The following is a 21,712-nucleotide window of genomic DNA, read 5'->3' as shown; positions in this document are numbered from 1 at the left end:
AAGGGGCTAAACACAGAGAGGACAAACAAGGATTAAGTCGATTATATCAACCCCAGTGCGTAGCTGGTACTTATTTAATCGACCCTGAAAGGATGAAAGGTAAAGTCAGCCTTGGCGGAATTTGAACTCAGATCGTAGCGGCAGACGAAATACCTATTTCTTTATTGCCCACAAGGGGCTAAACACAGAGAGGACAAACAAAGACAGACAAATGGATTGAGTCGATTATATCAACCCCAGTGTGCAACTGGTACTTATTTAATCGACCCTGAAAGGATGAAAGGCAAAGTCGACCTCGGCGGAATTTGAACTCAGAACGTAACAGCAGACAAAATATACGGCTACGCATTTCCCCCGGCCTGCTAACGTTTCTTATTGCTGTGTAACCTCATTCAGTTCTGATCAAGCAAACTTATCACAGAAGGTAATTGGTTAAAATCTCACTTCACCAGAACTAAGGATACAGCTGCAATGGCAAGAACAGTTGTTTATCTTTATGCCATTAAGAACATTCAAGTAGAGGGTGACTGGCATTTCTTTCCACAGATAACAATGACCACTTGTAACTTACAATCTGTGTGTGTGTGTGCGGCACTTAAATTATTCTCTTAATGTTTTATTTCGGTTACTGGACTGTGGCCATGCTGGGGCACCACCTTGAAGGGTTTAGTCAAACAAATCAAACCGGGTACTTATTCTCTCAGTCTCTTTTGCTGAACTGCTAAATGATAGGGATGTAAACAAACCCAAAGACATACACACATATGAATGTATATATACATATATGTGTGTATATATGTGAGTGTACATGTATATGTGTCTATATATATATATATACATACTTGGAAAAGGATGCGTGGCGTTCAATCATATAATATAAATAATATATAAATATATGCATATATACATACCTACATATATATGTAGGTATGTACATATATGTATATATGCATATATATATATATATATATAAATATGTGCATATATACATACATACCTACATATATATGTAGGTATGTACATATATGTATATATATACACACACACACGCAGTGAGTGCATGTGAAGGCCTTCCTTACAGTTTGTCTGTCAAATTCACTCACAAGTCATCAATCAGCCTGGGAGTATAGTGGAAGACTCTTGCCCAAGTTGTGATGCAGTAGGACTAAACTTGAAACCACAATAAATGAAGATATATTGGATTCATTTGTCAGAGATAAGACTTATTCAAAACATTGACCGTATCAAATAGAGCATCCTCCATTTCAACATCAAAGAATAGAATTATAGATTTAAACATCTATGATTGCATTCTATTTCTCTTGGACATTACAAGAATTTGCATTTCTTTAACATTGATACAACACCCACAAATTTTCAGGGGAGGTACTTACCCTTATATAATATGGAGTAACTATGTATCTCTTCTACAGCAAGACACTTGTGATTCTTCTATTACACTTCAGCTTCTCACCATCTGGTATAAGGCCACCTCTCACTCCCTAATGTCACCCCCCCACCACCACCACCACCATCTAATCAAGGGGACGTTTTCCCCCCTTTTCCATTCCATTACATCTTGCAATTTACTTGGCAACCTCATGAGTGCTGGTAGTACAAAAAAAAGAAACTAGTACACACTGTAAGGCAGTTGGTATCAGGAAGGGCATCAAGCCATACAAACCACATCAAAGCTAACATTGGAGCTAAGCACAACCCTACACCGGATCCTACTAAACCACCCAACCCATGCCAGCATGAAAAATGGATAAAAAACGATGATACAGTATAGCTGATCAAATTGATCTGACTGCTTGAATGATACCAATTTTTCAACTCCAAAAAGATTTGAACTCAGAACATAAAGGGAGGTAACTCAATCCACAAGGTATTCTTGTCTGGTACTTTATCAAGTTTGCCTATCAACTACTCTTTACTCTTTTACTTGTTTCAGTCATTTGACTGCGGCCATGCTGGAGCACCGCCTTTAGTCGAGCAAATCGACCCCAGGACTTATTCTTTGTAAGCCCAGTACTTATTCTATCGGTCTCCTTTGCCGAACCGCTAAGTGACGGGGACGTAAACACGCCAGCATTGGTTGTCAAGCAATGCTAGGGACAAACACACACACCCACACATACATATATACGACGGGCTTCTTTCAGATTTCGTCTACCAAATCCACTCACAAGGCATTGGTCGGCCCGAGGCTATAGCTGAAGACACTTGCCCAAGATGCCATGCAGTGGGCCTGAACCTGGAACCATGTGGTTGATAAACAAGCTACTTACCACACAGCCACTCCTGCGCCTTTTACATTTCTTTAATAATGGTTTCAAATTTTGGCACAAAACCTGCATGTTAAAGGGCAGGGCTTAGTCAACTACATCAAGCTCCAGCACTTGACAGGCACTATTTTATCAACATTAAAAAGATGAAAGAAAAGTTGGTGCAGGAGTGACTGTGTGACTGTAAGTAGCTTGCTTACCAACCACATGCTTCTGGGTTCAGTCCCACTGCATGGCACCTTGGGTAAGTGTCTTTTACTATAGCCTCGGGCCGACCAAAGCCTTGTGAGTGGATTTGGTAGACAGAAACTGAAAGAAGCCCGTCGTGTATATGTATATATATATGTGTGTGTGTGTTTGTCTCAACATCACTTGATAACTGATGCTGGTGTGTTTACGTCCCTGTAACTTAGCGGTTCAGCAAAAATGACCGATAGAATAAGTACTAGGCTTACAACGAATGAGTCCTGGAGTCAGCAAAAATGACCGATAGAATAAGTAGTAGGCTTACAAAGAATGAGTCCTGGGTTCAATTTGCTCGACTAAAGGCGGTGCTCCAGCATGGCCACAGTCACATGACTGAAACAAGTAAAAGAGAGCTTGGATGGATTTCAACATAAAGTGCTAGAAGAAATACCATTTAGCATTTTGTCTAATACACTAAAGCCATCACCTAATAATAATAATTACAAATTCTGGCACAGTGCCAGCAATTTTAAGGGAGGAAGCAAATCAATTACCCTGATTCCAATGCTTACGTGAATAATAATGGTTCAAATTTTGGCACAAGGCCAGTAATTTCGAGGGTTGGAGGTAAACCAATGACATCGACCCTAGCGTTCAACTAGTACTTATTTTATCAACCCTGAAAGGATGAAAAGCAAAGCTGACCTCAGTGGAATTTGAACTCAGAATGTAAAAACAGACGAAATGCTGCTAAGTCTTTTGCCTGGTGTACTAACGATTCTACCAGCTTGCTGCCTTAAAGAAATCGAATATTGAATTCAAATTTCGCACAAGGCCAGCAATTTCGTGAGAAGGAGTAAGTCGATTACATCAACCCTAGTGTACTTAACTTATCGACTCCGAAAAGATGAAAGGCAAAGTCAACCTAAGCAGAATTTGAACTCAGAATGTAAAGACAGACAAAATGTTATTAATCATTTTTCCTGGTGTGCAAATGAGTCTGCCAGCTCACCACCTTCTAATTAAGTGAATAAATAATATTCCTTATTTCTTTATTGCCCACAAGGGGCTAAACACAGAGGAGACAAACAAGGACAGACAAACGGATTAAGTTGATTATATCGACCCCAGTGCATAACTGGTACTTAATTTATTGACCCCGAAAGGATGAAAGGCAAAGTCAACCTCGGCAGAATTTGAACTCAGAACGTATAGACAGACGAACGCCCAGCATGCTAACGTTTCTTATTTCTTTATTGCCCACAAAGGGCTAGACACAGAGGAGACAAACAATGACAAAGGAATTAAGTCAATTATATCAACCCCAGTGCATAACTGGTACTTAATTTATTGACCCCGAAATGATGAAAGGCAAAGTTGACCTCGGCGGAATTTAAACTCAGAACGTAAAGACAGACGAAATACCGCTAAGCATTTCGCCCAGCATGCTAACGTTTCTGCCATTTCACTGCCTTAAGTAAATAACAATATTTCTTTGAGAAAAAGGCACAAAGTGAGCACTTTTGAAGGAGAGGGGGAAGTCAATTGCATTGAACAGTGCTCAAGGTGTGCTTATTTTATCAATCCCATTAGAATGAAAGTCAACCTCAGCAGAATTTGAACTCAGAACATAAATGCCGGATGAAATGCCACTAAACATTTCGCGCAATGCACCAATAATTCTGCCAGCTTATCCTGAAGTAGTCTGTCATTTATCTTTAACAGCTTCAAGCCCCTGGATTTCAATAATTTTTATCATTTTAGTTTGCTTAGAAAGAAGCTGGGCAGCTGTACGTCAATGCACCACTAGGTTAAACAATATCAACAACCAGCCACCGATAGCTGTGGATCTATTGCTGTGTAACCTCAGTCGGTTCTGATCAAGCAAACTAATCACAGAAGCTAATTGGTTAAAATTTGACTTCACATGGATTTACAAATCCATGGGGCTATGGATGTGTAAATTGTAGCCAGACAGATTATAGCAACAGCAGCAAGCAGCCAAATACAACTCAAACCAATCTAGTCATCATAACCATAATCATCTTTTTTTAACCCTTTCATTACCAACCCAGCTGAAACCAGCTCTAGCTCTGTAGTACAAATGTCTTGTTTTCATAAATTTGGAATTAAAATTTTCCACCAAATCTTAGTCACAATTTATGTTCCTAACACTAGCTTAATGATAACTAAGTTATTTTACTAAATTCTTTGTTATATTTAAAGTAATTTAAAGAAACACAGAGCATCTCAAAATACAGAAACGAAAGGGCTAAAGTCCATTTTCCTGTTTGCATAGATTGGATGAAGTTTACTGAGGTAAATTTTCTACAACTGGATGCCTTTCCTGTAACCAGCCCTTACCTGTCTTCAAGCAAGGTAATATTTCATCATGCCCAAACATGTTTCTACAGATAATTGGAAATGGATGACATTCATTTATAACAATGACATGATGTCAAGACAAGGACACACATGAATATAATGGGTTTTTCTTTTAGTTTCCATCTAACAAGGCCCTCAGAATAGTGGCATGCAGCAGGGCTGAAACTACAAACTTCTTAACCACACAAGTGATTAGCAAGTTTTAAGTGTTATAAGAAAAAAAACTCATTGGATAATATACTATGCCCGAAAAATGACAGGATAGTCATAGTTGACCTGGAGCTGTACATCAAAAATTAAAAACAACAGAAAACAATATAAAAAGCAAATACAATAAGTTTTTTTTTTTTTTGTTAAAAACAAAATATGAAGGGAAAATTTTACAATTTTATTCATTTTGAGTTTAAAAATAATTTTATTTCAATTTTGTAAGAAAAATTCTTTGAAGACAACTGGAACATTTGAAAATGGAATGTGTTGTTGGGAGGTAGAATTCTTGTGATATGACTTTTATGGACTACTAAGACTGATATTCTCAGCTATTTCACAATCCTTGTTCCAATAAAAGAAAAATGATAATGGGTTTATGGGAATGGCTTGAGGATGGTTTGGTGGTCCTCTTTCAACAACACTTCATCTTTTGCCATCAAATAGAAGTGGAAGGCAGTATTTTAAAGAACGGAGTGCAGTTGCTTTATAGAGAAAAGAAAGTACTAGTGACCGTGGAGATAGATGTGTAAAAGTATCAACAGGGCATAAGAGGCTGGTGACAAAAGGACAAATATAGGTGGAGACGTGTCTTTGAAGAGATACAAGAAGATATATCAAAGACAGTCCAGGTGTCAATGGAGATACACAAGTACAGTGGAAATGGTACCAGAAAATACTGAAGTACAGATGCCTATGAAAACAAGCATAAAGATGTTTGTGGAGACAGGAGTACAGGTACCAGTGGAAACTCAAATGTACCAAGTACCAGTGAATACTAGTGACCGTGGAGATAGATGTGTAGAAGTATCAACAGGGCATAAGAGGCTGGTGACAAAAGGACAAATATAGGTGGAGACGTGTCTTTGAAGAGATACAAGAAGACATATCAAAGACAGTCCAGGTGTCAATGGAGATACACAAGTACAGTGGAAATGGTACCAGAAAATACTGAAGTACAGATGCCTATGAAAACAAGCATAAAGATGTTTGTGGAGACAGGAGTACAGGTACCAGTGGAAACTCAAATGTACCAAGTACCAGTGAATACAGGAATACAAGTATCTATGGCTAGAGGAGTACAGCAGAGACATGAAAGTATAATTGTCAGTCTATAGAGATAAAGGTGTTTTCTGTTAACAGTTAATGTAAAAATATTGATGTCTATAAGAATAGAGGAGTGTTGGTGTCTGCAGAATAAATAAAGGAGTATGTGTACAGATAAAGGCACAGGGGTAAAGGAGCTTCTAAAGGCACAAGAGTATTTGGTGTTTATAAAAGAAGAACTTCGATGTTTATTCTTGTCTTACTACAATAATACCAGTTACTCTAACAGCAGGTAAATATTTGACAATTTTGAAAGAAAAGGCTTGGAAGACCAAGATACAATTAACATACAATTAACAGTGTAATTATATAAAATCTTTCAGTTAAATGTAAGAATAATTTATTCACATTGTTTTGAACATATCATCTTGTATTTTCAAAATTGAATATAACATATTTGTAGCTTTGAAATTTCAATGATGTGATTGTTTATTTTTTAGAATGAATTGTAGGGTAGGTATAGAGGCAGGATCTGGCCAGTTTGAACATGTTTGTTCTTTCTCGAGCCATGCTTGGTTCATAAGGGCCAGTTTTCCGGTTTCCTTGGCATATAGCTTCCCCACCTGGATGAGACGCTGGTCCATTGCAGGTGAGCTGCAAGATGCAGGAGGAAAGAGTGGGAAGAAGTTGTGGCGAAAGAGTCAGCAGAAGTTCGCCATTACCTTCTGCCAGAGCCACATGGAACTTAGGTGTTTTGTTCATAAACACACACATCACCTGGTCTGAGATTCGAACCCACGATCCCTCAACCATGAGTCCGCTGCTCTAACCACTAGGCCATGTGCCTCCACTATTTATATTCCAGTTTGAAATATAAAACAGGTTGAATATTTGGGTCTGATATGGCTAAATGGTTAAAGAAATATTCCTTTCAGAAGCAATACTGATGCTTGTTGAAGTAAAGTGAATGCATTTTTTCACAATCCACTGAATTAGAGACGAAATTCAGGAATATGATATCTGAATATAAAACTAACCTTGTGTAATTCTGCTTCAAAGAATTAGCAATTAACTCTATCAGGGATTAGCAAAATCTAACATAAAAAGGTTTAAAATATATTTTGGTAAAAATTGTTGGAACATGAGTATGTTCCTGTGAAATTTGTTGTTTATTATATAGAAAGAGAACTATCTAAATCATTGCTCATCAAAGAACATTGGTATAACCCTTTAGCATTCAGATTACTCTGTCAAATGTAATGCTTATTGATTCACATTGTTTTGAATTAATCATGCATTATATTCTAACTTTGAGATTTCAATGATCTGACTTATTTTTAAAATTACACTGTAGGATAGGTATGACAGGTCAGATTTGGCCAGATTTAACATATTCAAGTTGAATATTTAAGTCAGATATGGCTGGTTTAACCCTTTAGTGTTTAAACTGGCCAAATCCGGCCCAATATATTCTACATGTTTTATATTCAAACTGGCGATGTCTAGCCTCTCACACCTAACCTACAATGCCACTCTAAAAATAAGTAATCACATAATTGAAACCTCAAAGCTGTAAGATGATCCAGGATTAATTCAAAACAATTCGAGTGAAAAAGTATTACACTTAACAGAGTAATCTGAACACTAAAGGGTTAAATGCTAATGTGTTATATAAAAGACCTCTAATATTCTTTTTAGGGACTGCAGAAGAGCATTGGAGTACTAGTATCATTGTAACAGTTGTTTGACATTAGTCAATTAAATCTTAACATCAAATCCTCTTCTTTATGTAATTAACAGGGTTGATCATCTCCTGTAGAGTTTAACAATGAACTCCTGAGCAGACACTCTTGGAGTTCTTTAACAGTGATGTTGTGAATTCTTAGGCAGACACTCATCCTACATTAAAGTTCACAGGCAGAACTCTAATCAACTATTTAAAAGTGAAAGTAGAGCCACATCATGGGTAGACACCCTTCAGGCTATATGACTTGATTTGTGGTTAATTTGTGAGTAGATGATTCTGGAGCTATGATGAGAGTATGATTAGTTCATGGGTAGTTCAATTAAATCTTAACATCAAATCTTCTTCTTTATGTAATTAACAGTGAGAGTTGATCATAGGCAGAACACTACTCAGCTGTTTAAAAGTAAAAGCAAGGCCACATCATGGGTAGACACCCTTCAGGCTATATGACTTAATTTGTGAGTAGATGCCTCTGAAGTTATGATGAGAATATGATTAGTTCGTGGGTAGATCCTTTTAGGCGACCTAATGGCAAGGGTGTGGACAACAACACTTTCCAGTTCATGAAACATGATAAAGATAACATTTTAGAAAACTGAGCGAAACTTTAATGCTCTAAAAACAACAAAACAAATGTGTGTGTGTGTGTGTGTGTGTGGTTAGGCATGTAAGTAAATGCATGAATGTGTTTTCTGTGTTTTTTGTGAGTAGATGCCTTTTTTGTGAGTAGAGAGAATACTGTAATTAGTTAATACCAGATTAGTAAAACATGAACAAACAGAAACAATTCATACATACTAAAGGCATCTACTCACAAAAAACACAGAAAAGGCATCTACTCACAAAAAAAAAACAAGAGTCAAAATATGTTTGTATTTGATTGAGTGTGTGTGTGTGCATATGTATGTGTATATGTGCAGTGGATGTATGCATGCATCTGTGGAGGTTGTTATATGTGTATGTATGAGCATAGCATGTGGTATGTATACTTGAGTACATGCACACACATGCAACTGTAAACAGCATTGTATAGACTGTAAGCAACAAAACAAAAGCGTGTGCGTGAACACTGCATTTGGTGCGTATATATGAGTATATGCACACACATGCAAACGTAAACAGCAATGCACAGACTTTAAGCAGCAGAACAAAATTAATAGCTTAAGCAAGAGAACAAGACAACAGAAAGCACAAGAGGCACAGAAACAGAGAAAGTTATCCAACAGTTTGTCTATCGGATAAAGATAAGACCAAGAAGGCTGTGGTACGGTTGGTCGTGACTGATGTTTAACCCTTTCGTTACTGTATTTATTTTGAGATGCTCTGTATTCCTTCCAATTATCTTTATATATAAAACTGAAGTTGTGTGTCTGTCCCCTTCGATTTAGATTCCTAACTACTCCCACATTTTGCGGTGCAGTTTAACCAAAACCGGGTATCTTATAGTCGTGATTCATATCGAGCCCTTCTGGGTATTAGCGTGCGTCTATGATGAGTCTACGATTTTAAAAATAATTTACCATCATTTTTTTCCATTTTAACGCATTTTTTCGCTATTATATAAGGGAAGTAACTCTCTAAAAATGTCTACGACGAGTCAACGATTAAAAAAAAAATTTACCATCATTTTTTCCCCCATTTTTAATGCATTTTTTTGCTATTTTTTGGCTATAACTCTCTAAAAATGCTTATATAGTTATTTCCCTTACAAACCCGAGCAACGCCGGGCAATACTGCTAGTTTTAAATATAACAAAGAATTTAGTAAAATAACTTAGTTATCATTAAGCTAGTGTTGGGGACATAAATTGTGATGGAAGATTTTAATTCAAAACTTATGAAAACAAGACATGTGTACTAAGAGCCAGAGCCGGTTTCAGCCAGGTTGGTAACGAAAGGGTTAAACTTTCTATAACCCAATCATGGTCTTTTATATGGTACTGTATCTCTAGTCCAAATCAATAATCTTTGTTACTATGTCACAAGTCTTTTGTAAGGAACATATCTCAAGTCTTTGGTACAACACACTACTAAAAGTCTTCTGTATAGTGTCATATCATGAATCCTTTTACAAAACACTATACTCCAAGTCTTTTGTGAGACATCATATCTCAAGTCTTTTATATGGCTCAGAATCACAAATCTTTTGTGAGACAACTGTCTGTAGTTTTGTTCTTGACAGTTCATCATCATCATCATCGTTTAACATCCGCTTTCCATGCTAGCATGGGTTGGACAATTTGACTGAGGTCTGGCGAACCAGATGGCTGCACCAGGCTCCAATTTGATCCGGCAGAGTTTCTACAGCTGGATGCCCTTCCTAACGCCAACCACTCTGAGTGTAGTGAGTGCTTTTATGTGCCACTGGCACGAGAGCCAGTCAGGCAGTACTAGCAGCGGCCATGCTCAAATGGTGCTTTTTATGTGCCACCTGTGCATGGGCCAGTCCAGTGGCACTGGCAACGACCTTACTTGAATGTTTTTTAGGCTGATATTTAGAGGATGGATTTAGCCAAATATATCAACCCCAGCACTAGACTAGCACCCTATCTCATTGTAAAAACTAATTACTATTTTACCAAAAGAAGGTAAAATGACCTTTTTGACATGACATCAGTAAAATGTTTGGATAACAAGATTGTGCAGTATATTGCGACTGCTGTGTAGAGATAGATAGATTAGCTACAAAAGAAATAAAACATTCTTATTATCATTATCAAGACAATATAAGAGCCTTTACATGATCGCTCAGCCTGCAAGAAATGCCAGCCAAATATCTCTCAAGTCACACTCTACCGATCTTAAAAAGGAAGGATACATGGGAATATAGCCGTAGATACACTGTCTGAATATATAATAAGATGCAGTGGTCACAGCTGGAACATCTTTGATTATAAGTCTGTTCCATTAGGGTTGGACTGGCACTAGTAACAGCAACAACAAAAATAAACACTAGCATTTGAAACAGTTTTCTGGGTTAACATAGATGAGAGAATTCAAATCAACTGGAAATGACATAAACTAAATAGAAAGCTTATTACCTTTACACTGTAAAACCCAAGAGAAACAGTGAAGAGAATGAATTTACAATAAGAGATGAAAGTGATAACAGACGAATGAAATATAAATCATATTAGTGATGTGAGTTGATGAAAAGAAATTAGTATTAATGAGTGGAGAGAATACTGTAATTAGTTAATACCAGATTAGTAAAACATTAACAAACAGAAACAATTCACACATACTAAATATTATAAACATGTAAACACACACAGACTAACATCCACAAGTATGCACACACACATACACACAGACAGGTACTTAATTAAAAAACATGCCAGTAAATTCTTCTTCAAGCCCCTTTGCTGTAGTTCTACAACAGAATTGCATAGATTAATTCTTTAGTTTTAGTTTACTCTCTAAAGCCTTTTTCTTCAATCGCATGAGATCCATTTTCATTTGATGTCGCTCTTCTTCCATTGCCATTCTTTGTTCATGTTCTTGTCGGTGCAGTTCGAAAATCTGTTTTTCAAATGGACTCAGTACAATATTGAGTTGTTCGTAAGATTGGCACACACTTCCAGATTGTTTTCCTAAAGAATGGTTATAGATGCTGACGCTCTTGTCGGTAATTCTTGACGAAATCATAGAAGCAGCCACTTGAACAGCTGATCTGATGTTTGGAAGGCATGGTTGTGTATTCATATGCATGTTATGACATTTGTTGTCCAAGTGTCTGGCAGCGGAACAGTGGTGTCTGCAAACTACGCTAGTTGCTGCCACATCTCCTGATCCTGGTGCCATGTGGCGCAACCGGTGACACTTCAACATTTTCATTGAACAGTTGTTAGGAGAAAGTTGACCGCAAGGTCTAACTATGTGTACAGCATCTGTCATGTCTTTAGACTGATTAGCTGGTGTGAAACCACCAGCTTGGCACTCAAATGGAAAATCCTTGGGTGTAGATTGTGATAAAGAAGAGAGGTGATGTAAATTGTTAGTAGAAGCAGACAATACAGAAGATGGAGGGGAAGAAGCAGTAGAAGAAGGAGGTGCAGCGGCAGGAGAAGAAAGACCTGTGGTAGTAGTAGTAGTAGTAATAGTAGTGGTAGTAGTACCAGTGGTATGAGAGGAAAGACTAGTAGTGCTATTAACAGCAGCAGGGGAATGATGTGAAGAACAGGGTTGAGAAACATTCCGAAGCTGTGTCTGAGTGGAATGAGCAGTTTTAGAAGACCGGCGCCTTCGTAATGGCACTAAAAATCCAGGCGAAGAATAATAAACTGCAGAAGATGGTGGCGAGTTTTCACTACTGATGGTTGAATTTGAAAATTTATCACAAATAGTTCTTATCCGTTGAGATCTCCTCAGAGTTGGTAACGACCGGCTGCATTTGTATGACGATGGGTCACTGCAAAAGCGTTTGGATGTAGCTTTATGTCTACGAACTGATGATTGATCACATAACCCACAACTTTTCCTTCTGTAATTAACAGGAGTTTGAAGCTGCTTCGTTATGGCAGAGTTCTTACGACTGGATAGGATTCTCTGACCCTGATTGTTGTTTGGAAAATGTATAGATTTAGAATTCATTTTTGTCGGGTCACATTTCTTATCTACTTGACATTTGCTGTTCATTGATGTTTTAATTTTTCTTGGGACAGTGACTTCAGGTCTTTTCTTACTGTGATTAGAAATAACTGAACCTTGATTGGTCTTACATTTAGACGAATTTTGAGGCATCACAGAATTCTTCATTTTCTTCAAACCGTTGTTTTTTGAATTGGCAAATTTATTATTTACCCTATTAGGGTTATTTGAACTATCAGTTTGAACGTTTTGGAGTTGGGTAGGATTTGCCTGAAGATCATGAATCATTCTTTTTGACCATTTATGTAGAGACTTCTTAGAAACAGTTTTGTTTTTCTGAACCTTAAGCAATGCCTTGTACTTTACAGGCCTCAAAATTTCCTGAAACTGAAGAGAAACGAAGACAAAAAAGAGAAAAAACAGATTTACCACAAATGGAAAAATAAGTGTAGCTTTTGGAGAACAAATTAAACAAGGCTGTCAATGAATTAGATTTATAGGAATATGTGTGTGTGTATGTGTATGTATTATACATACATACATATACATGCACAGGAGAAGGAGCTGAAAAGTTCCTGGCTTTAAGGGTATTATGAAAGGTCTGGTTGGAGGCCCAATCTTCTGTGTTCTTTTACAGGGCTTAGAAAAACTGAAGGACCATTGCAATATGTGTGTGTATCTGAGAGGGGGATTTGTTGAATAAAATCATAAGTAACTGATCCTCATTTATTTTCTTTTACCCAAAGCCAGGAACTTTTCAGCAGCCCTTCGTGTATGTGTATATATATATATCAACAGTTATCGCCAAGCTAATATGGCAGTCCAGAAATATAGGACGAATGCTGCCATTGATTAGCTCCAAGAGGCCATCGCCTCTAGCTAGCTATGTGACACACGAGCCTGTGTCCATTATAACCTTCGAACAAGGGAGGTCAGCCGCTTCCCCTTGCTGGTCAGGCATCTGCATATATATATATATATATAAATTTATGTATGTATATGTATATGTGTACAAACATACACATACACACAGGTGGCCCAAAACTGAAGCTACCATTTAATATATTTGTATATATTAAATGGTTGAGCAAATTTTTGGTCACCCTGCATGTATGTGTGTGAGTGTGTGTACTGTAATCATTATATAGATCTCAGAGTGGTGTATTTACAGTAGTTAAGTTAGTATTAACATATTAGATCTTTTCCTTTTGAACGGCACTTTATAACATAATTTCTAGGCAACTAAAAAGTTTTAAACTTCGTTTACTGGTAGAATGTGTTTATAGAACATCATTTTTTCTTGGCTTTATTGAGAAAATTCTATTGGTTGTAAGATATTTTGTCTTTAATTTTGAGCATTTCGGCAATTTTAACCAATCGCTTACGTCCATTTAGGTAAATAACATTCTGTGCATAATGAATATGTCCCTCGTTTAAGAAACAGATTGGGTTTATTTACATTTGTGAAGAAAAAAATACCCTTCCCCCACCCCTAACCCTAACTCTCACCCTAAATCTAAAATAGATTGAAATGCAATAGATCGATACTAGGGCCATAATTATGGGTGACATTTTCATTTGACACCGCTAGAAAAAAATCCCATTTTCCGTAGCGGTATCGTATGAAATTGTCACCTATAATTATAACCTTAGTATCGATCTATTGCATTTCAATTTATTTTAGATTTAGGGTGAGAGTTAGGGTTAGTTAGATTTAGGGTTAGGGGTGGGGGAAGGGTATCTTTTTTTCTTCACAAATGTAAATAAACCCAATCTGTTTCTTAAAGGAGGGACATATTCATTATGCACAGAATGTTATTTACGTAAATGGACGTAAGCGATTGGTTAAAATTGCCGAAATGCTCGAAATTAAAGACAAAATATCTTACAACATATAGAATTTTCTCAATAAAGCCAAGAAAAAATGATGTTTTATAAACACATTCTACCAGTAAACGAAGTTTACAAGTGTTTAGTAAACTAGAAATTGTGTTGAAAAGTGCCGTTCAAAAGGAAAAGATCCAACATATTTAATGCAGAGAGCATCAAAAGGGTAATCTTTATATATAAAAGAGAAGTTGTGTGTCTGTCCCCTTCGATTTAGATTCCTAACTACTCCCACATTTTGCGGTGCAGTTTAACCAAAACCGGGTATCTTATAGTCGTGATTCATATCGAGCCCTTCTGGGTATTAGCGCACGTCTACGATGAGTCTACGATTTAAAAAAAAATTTACCATCATTTTTTCCCATTTTAACGCATTTTTTCGCTATTATATAAGGGAAGTAACTCTCTAAAAATGTCTACGATGAGTCAATGATTTAAAAAAAAATTTACCATCATTTTTTTCCCATTTTAATGCATTTTTTTGCTATTTTTTGGCTATAACTCTCTAAAAATGCTTATATAGTTATTTCCCTTACAAACCTGAGCAACGCCGGGCGATACTGCTAGTTGAATATATTATGTGGTGAGAAGAAGACAATAGTAGGTCAATGACAAATAATGATCTAGTTATCAACAGTTAATAAATAAATTCCAGTAACTGATATCAGTATTAATGGATCTATCAGTAATCATAGTTGTACTGATAGAAATATTACTATTTCTAAGTCTCTCTAAAGGAGACTATGGCAGCAGTACTGGACATTAATAGTTATTGCCAAGCTAATATGGCAGTCCATGGACACAGGTTCGTGTGTCATATAGCTAGAGGCGATGGCCTCTTGGAGCTAATCAACGGCAGCTTTCATCCTATATTCATGGACTGCCATATTAGCTTGGCGATAACTATTAATAGTTGTACTGATGTTTTATTAATTCTTCTGATACCAACCCACCCATGACTGCTCCTAGTTCTACAATAACCTCTTGTTTAAAAATGATCTAAATCAAAGCCTTCCATCAAAAGTTCACATTAAATTATGTTCTAAACATTCATCATCATCGTTTAAGGTCCGCTTTCCATGCTAGCATGAGTTGGACGATTTTGACTGAGGGCTAGCGAACCAGATGGCTGCACCAGGCTCCAATCTTGATCTGGTAGAGTTTCTACAGCTGGATGCTCTTCCTAATACCAATGTTCTAAACACTAGCTTAATAATTTTTTCTACTGTAGGCACAAGGTCTGAAATTTCAGGGGGAAAAGCTCAACTGGTACCTATCTTATTGACTCTGGAAGGATAAAAAGCAGAATCAACTTTGGTAGAATTTAAACTCAAAATGTAAAACCAGAAAAAATATTGCTAAGCATTTTGCCTGATGTACTAAGATTCTGTCAGCTTTCCACCTTCACACCATCTTAATAATGGTTTCAAATTTAAGCACATGGCTAGTAATTTCAGGTGAGGGGATAAGTGAGTTACAAAGGCCCCAGTGATAAATTGGTACTCATTTTATCGAAAGGTCAAATGTAAAGTCAACCCTAGCACAATATGAACTCAGAATACAAAGACAGACAAAATGCCAATAAAAATTTTGCCTGGCATGCCAACAATTCTGCCAATTCACTGCCTAACACCAGCTTAAATAAGACAGTTATTTTTCTAAATAATTCGTTATTTTCCAAATTCATTGAAAATAAGGCATGAGAAAAAAGGTAACGAAAGGGTTAAATATATAGGTCAAATCAACTGTGTAGCTACCATTTACAACACAAGTAGATAATGTCTTTCACAGGAGTCAAATATATTTCAGTATAGACCCTGGACTACTTTAAGATCTGTAATGACTAGTTAATAATAGCCATTTCAAAATCTGTAGTGGTTAACTCACAATAGCCACTTTAAAGTCTGTATCTATTATCTAACAATTTATAAAGTATTTGCTAACAATAACATAGGTATAGGAGTGGCTATGTGGTAAGTAACTTGCTTGCCAACCATATGATTCTGGGTTCAGTCCCACTGCATGGCACCTAGGGCAAGTGTCTTCTACTATAGCCTCGGGCTGACCAAAGCCTTGTGAGTGGATTTGGTAGACGGAAACTGAAAGAAGCCGTTGTATATATGTATATATATATATATATATATATATATATATATATATATATGTGTATATGTATGTATGCGTATATGTTTGTCCCCCTAACATCGCTTGACAACCGATGCTGGTGTGTTTACATCACTGTAACTTAGCAGTTCAGCAAAAGAGACTGATAGAATAAGTACTAGGCTTACAAAGAATAAGTCCTAGATCGATTTGCTCAACTAAAGGCGGTGCTGCAGCATGGCCACAGTCAAATGACTGAAGCAAGTAAAAGAGTAAATATTTCAAAATTTGAAGGTGGCAAACTTGCAGAATTGTTAGCAAGCCAAGCAAAATGCTTGTTCATTGTTACGCTCTGAGTTCAAATGCTGCTAAGGTCAACTTTGCCTTTCGACGTATCAGGGGTTGATAAAATAAGTACCAGTTGAGTACCAGGGTTGATGTAATCAACTTATCCCCACCCCAAAACTGCTGGCCTTGTGCCAAGACTTGAAACCTGTATTTCAAAAGTTGATAACAATTTAGAAAAGAATCAGTATGTGTTGCTAGTTAAGCTGTTTCAAGTCAGAATTTATAGTATTTCATTAAAAAGTTTATAGATAATCAATTTTTTTCTTCTATTGAAAATTTTATTATACATAATCAATACCCTGACTAATTAACTTCAGTGATTAAATTTTTTAAATATGTAAACTAATTTATATCTTATGACTAGCATATTTGTCATACGTACATGATTTGTCTCCGGATATGTGTGTGTGAGAGAGAGAGAGAGAGAGCGTATGCATGTCAGTACCACTGTCATGATAACAGACAAGGACAGTTTCCACCCAAACATCCATACACCAAATTTTCTTATATTTTTTACTGGTATCAGCCATAGATACTACAGCCCTCTTGGAGCATCACTTTCAAGAGTGTTTATTTTCTTCATTATTTCCTTTAAATAAAAGGTAACTCATTGTTTTGTTTTTGTTTGTCTTTTTTGGTATGAAGAAAGATAAATAACTCAGGTAGGTATGGCTCCTACAAGGTGTTTGTATTTGATACATTATTTTTAATTCACTTCATACTGATACACACACACATAAAAAATTTTATTCATAGAACATTGGCCAACCTCAGGCAATCTATAACTTTGCAATTTTCTGTGCAATGGTATCAAACCTGGAACCATATGGTTCCAGGTTCAAAGTGAGCTGAACTACAAAAGCCTTGCCTGCTATTAATTGTAAAAGACAGATAAAAGTAACACACCAGAAACGCATTTCATACACATCAAATGCAACACAAAGAATATACCCACATCCACAGCCTCGCTTGATCACTATATCCACTACCACCACCACCATCTCTATGTTCCCATGATGGTGTGTGCTGAATGAGTCTTCAATATATTTTTCATATGTGAAGCCCCATCTTATCAGATCTACGTTCTCTTTTACTCAAGCTGTTCTTGTACTCTAACCCAGTGCTTTTCAAACTTTTGGCTGGAGCGGAACCCCAAGGAAACATTCCACTGGCTCGAGGAACCCCTGTGCAATAATTTAATAGTCTTATGCACACATATCTGCACAGGAGAATTAAAAATTACTGCCGATTTTAGCAGTTTTGTAACTTCTTGCGGAACCCCTGGACTGTATTCGCGGAACCCTGGTTGAAAACCACTGCTCTAACCATTTGCACCATCTTTCAATAATTATTTACCCAGTATGCATTATTCATTAGCATAGGTATCAAACTGCAAGGCCTTCATCTTAGTTATCACACTTTCATAGTGTTGCCTTTGTGATAGATGCAGTCCATCATCATCACCATCATCATCATCAATTAATGCCTCACTTTTCTATGCTTGCATGAATGAGATGGAATTTGTTGAAGCAGATTTTTCTATGGCCAGATCCCCTTCCTAGTGCCAACTATAGAGCCTGTTTCCAAGCAAGGCTAATATTTTCTCATAGCTACACATTTCATAGAAGACTGGAAACAAATAACCTCACTTATATAACAATGATGCTCATTTACAACCATCACGATAACTAGAAAGGATACATACACACACACACACACATGGTGGGCTTCTTTCAGTTTCCCTCAACCTCATTCACTCACGATGCTTTGGTTGATCCAAGGCTTTAGAAGGCAATTGCCCAAGGTGTATGCAGTGGGACTGAACCCAAAACCACATGATTGGCAAGCAAGCTAAATATATAGATAAAAGTACCCAAATGTAGAATAGGATGAGATTGACAATGATCATAACATAATGATGATGATTAGTAATCATAATATATATTGAACACATAACTTGTATTTAATATTTTACCCTTAGTCAATAACTATTTATGTTTCAGTCTCTTAAATGATTCTACCAACAGCACCACCAGTACCACAATCATAATCAAACACATCTTTCAATACAACTTCAGTCAAACATTTCATCAGGTACAGCTTTAATCAAATACATAATGAACACCAACCTTTAACAGAAGACTGTCAAACACATACATCAAACGCACAAACACTTTTTAAACACAATTAGGACTATTAACCAGTTTAAAATTTTAAGAGTAAGGAGTAACTCAACACACCGTGTTTCCCAGTAAGACAAATGCTTATTGTCTTTTATAGAAGGAACAGCATCCATACTGGCTCATCTCCATCTCTACATTACATTTTCATCAACAAAAAAGGAGCCTCTTCTATGTGTTCATTCAACAGACTAGAAATAGCAGCTGAATCTCCCTAAAAAAATGCCCCATTTGTTTTAGGAAAGGAAGGATTCATTGGATATAATGTAGTTCTAGATTCACTGTCTGATCAAAAGACAAGATGTCATGGCTGGAATATCTTTGGTCAGGACTTAAACAACAACTTCCACTGATATTCTAGCTATTTTAAAATTATTGCTAGCTTCTTCAACAATATTTACAAGGCACAAATCAAACATTGCAAACATTGTGACATCATTCAATGAAATAAATATAAATAAGATTGAAACCAAAATAGGCAACATGATCAATGTGATTATGGATATAATCATTGCAGTGTAATCTGACTCCATTAGGTGTCAAATATGCAAAAATCAAAAGCAATGGAACTAACTTGTTTTTCAAAGAGATCCTATGAAATACAAAGCAAACACCAATTAATCATGCAGATAAACACACAAAATTTCAATTAGAACACACAGAATGTCAAATAGGACACACAAAATTTCAAATAGGACACACAAAATGTCAAATAGGACACACAAAATTTCAAATAGGACACACAAAATTTCAAATAGGACACACAAAATTTCAGATATGGTATGGCACACAACATTTCAGACGTGACATGCGACATTTTAAAGAATTTGCACCAACCTTAGAAGGTTTCTTGTTTTTACTTCCTTTCGGTCGACCCCGTGCTCTCTTCGGTTTTGGTTCTTCAGACTGGAAATATCATAAAGAATCAATGTTATAGAATACAGCGTCAACAAAAGTCAGGGAGTCTTTATTTTTATGAAACAAGTCAGATCTGGTTCAATCTTAAAACAAGAAACAGAGTCATTCTCTAGACATCATCATTATCTTCATCGTTTAACATCTGCTTTCCAGTCACATCGTCCAACCCATGCCAGCATGGGTTGGACGATGTGACTGAGGACTGGTGAGTCAGAAAGCTGCACCAGGCTCAATCTGATCTGGCAAAGTTTCTACAGCTGGATGCCCTTCCTAACATCATGCCCTTGTGTGTGTATATATATATATATATATATATATATATATATGCCAGTGGCATGTAAAAAGCACCCACTACACTCATGGAGTGGTTGGCGTTAGGAAGGGCATTCAGCTGCCAGATCAGACTGGAGCTTGGTGCAGCATCCTGGCTTCCCAGATCCCAGTCAAACCGTCCAACCCATTCCAGCATGGAAAACGGACGTTAAACGATGATGATATATATATATATCCATCATTGCCGCAGTTGTCATCATCATATATCATTTGATTTCCAAAACTAACTTGACAAGAACCTAGTCATAAAGTTCCATATTAAAAAAAGAGGCCTAGACATCAAGATTCACACAAGAGTTGCAACGAGGACAACAGCATTTGAAGAACTCCAATACCTCAAAATAAAGTCAAGGCAGTAACTGAATCATGTAAAATATATCTAAATCTTTTATCCTTTACTGGTTTCTGCTTTAGACTGTGGCCATGCTGGAACACTATCTTGAAGAAAATTTAGTTGAATAAATCAACCTCAGTACTTATTTTTTATATATTAAGCCTGGTATTCTATCAGTCTCTTTTGCCGAACTGCTAAGTTATGGGGGCATAAACATACTAACACCAGATGTCAGACAATAGTGGGAGACAGAGACACAAAAACACGCACACATGCACTTCTTTCAATTTCTTATTTCCTTACTACCCACAAGGGGCTACACACAGACTAGACAAACAAGGACAGACAAAGGGATTGAGTCGATTGTATTGACCCCAGTGCATAAATGGTACATATTTAATCAACCCCGAAAGGATGAAAGGCAAAGTCGACTTCGGCGGAATTTGAACTCAGAACGTAGCGGCAGACGAAATACCGCTAAGCATTTCACCCGGCGTGCTAACGTTTCTGCCAGCTCGCAGCATTATTCTTTCAATTTCTGTCTACCAAATCCATTCACAAGGCTTCGGTCAGCCCAAGGTTCCATGCAGTGGGAGTGAACCTGAAACCATGTGGGTGGGAAGCAAATTTCTTACCACACAGTCATGCCATCATCATCATCATCGTCGTTTAACGTCCATTCTCCATGCTAACATGGGTTGGACGGTTTGACCGGGGATCTGGGAAGCCAGAAGGCTGCACCAGGCTCCAGTCTTATCTGGCAATGTTTCTACAGCTGGATGCCCTTCCTAACGCCAACCACTCACTCAGTAATTTAAATCTTTTGTTATTTTTTAATTTTTTAATTCTTTTATTCTTTTACTTGTTTCAGTCATTTGACTGTAGCCATGCTGGAGCACTGCCTTAAAGGGTTTAGTTGAAGAAATCAACCCCAGGACTTATTCTTAGTAAGCCCAGCACTTATTCTGTCGGTCTTTTGCTGACCTGCTAAGTTACCAGGACATAATCATACCAGCATCGGTTGTCAAACAATGGTAGGGGGACAGACACACACATACATACATACATACATACATACATATATATATATATATATATACATGTGTGTGTGTGTGGACATTTTGCATTTGTGTGTATGTGTAGGTTTAATAAAATAGGTT

General features: G+C 36.9%; 1 protein-coding gene and 1 long non-coding RNA gene across 2 annotated transcripts in view; both read right to left on the bottom strand.

Moving 5' to 3' along the window:
- Positions 1-7,860: 7,860 nt before the first annotated feature.
- LOC118762871 lies at positions 7,861-8,653 on the bottom strand. Its single transcript, XR_004998620.1, has 2 exons — positions 8,245-8,653; positions 7,861-8,046 (listed from the first exon to the last, which is right to left on the bottom strand). It is a non-coding gene; the product is annotated as an uncharacterized LOC118762871 (long non-coding RNA).
- Positions 8,654-10,207: 1,554 nt separating this feature from the next.
- Positions 10,208-21,712, bottom strand: part of LOC115211061 (probable serine/threonine-protein kinase dyrk2) — a 38,308-nt gene continuing 26,803 nt past the window's right edge. The window contains exons 2-3 of the mRNA XM_029779949.2: positions 19,805-19,873; positions 10,208-12,836 (exon numbers count right to left, since the gene is read on the bottom strand). Coding sequence (XP_029635809.1) covers positions 11,253-12,836; positions 19,805-19,873 — 1,653 coding nt within the window. The 3' untranslated portion in view covers positions 10,208-11,252. The remainder of the gene's footprint in view (positions 12,837-19,804; positions 19,874-21,712) is intronic.

The sequence above is a fragment of the Octopus sinensis genome, linkage group LG4, assembly GCF_006345805.1.
Source record: "Octopus sinensis linkage group LG4, ASM634580v1, whole genome shotgun sequence".
Classification (NCBI taxonomy): domain Eukaryota; kingdom Metazoa; phylum Mollusca; class Cephalopoda; order Octopoda; family Octopodidae; genus Octopus; species Octopus sinensis.
The sequence above is the reverse complement of the archived record's forward strand: the minus strand, read 5'-3'. Positions and strand labels throughout refer to the sequence as shown.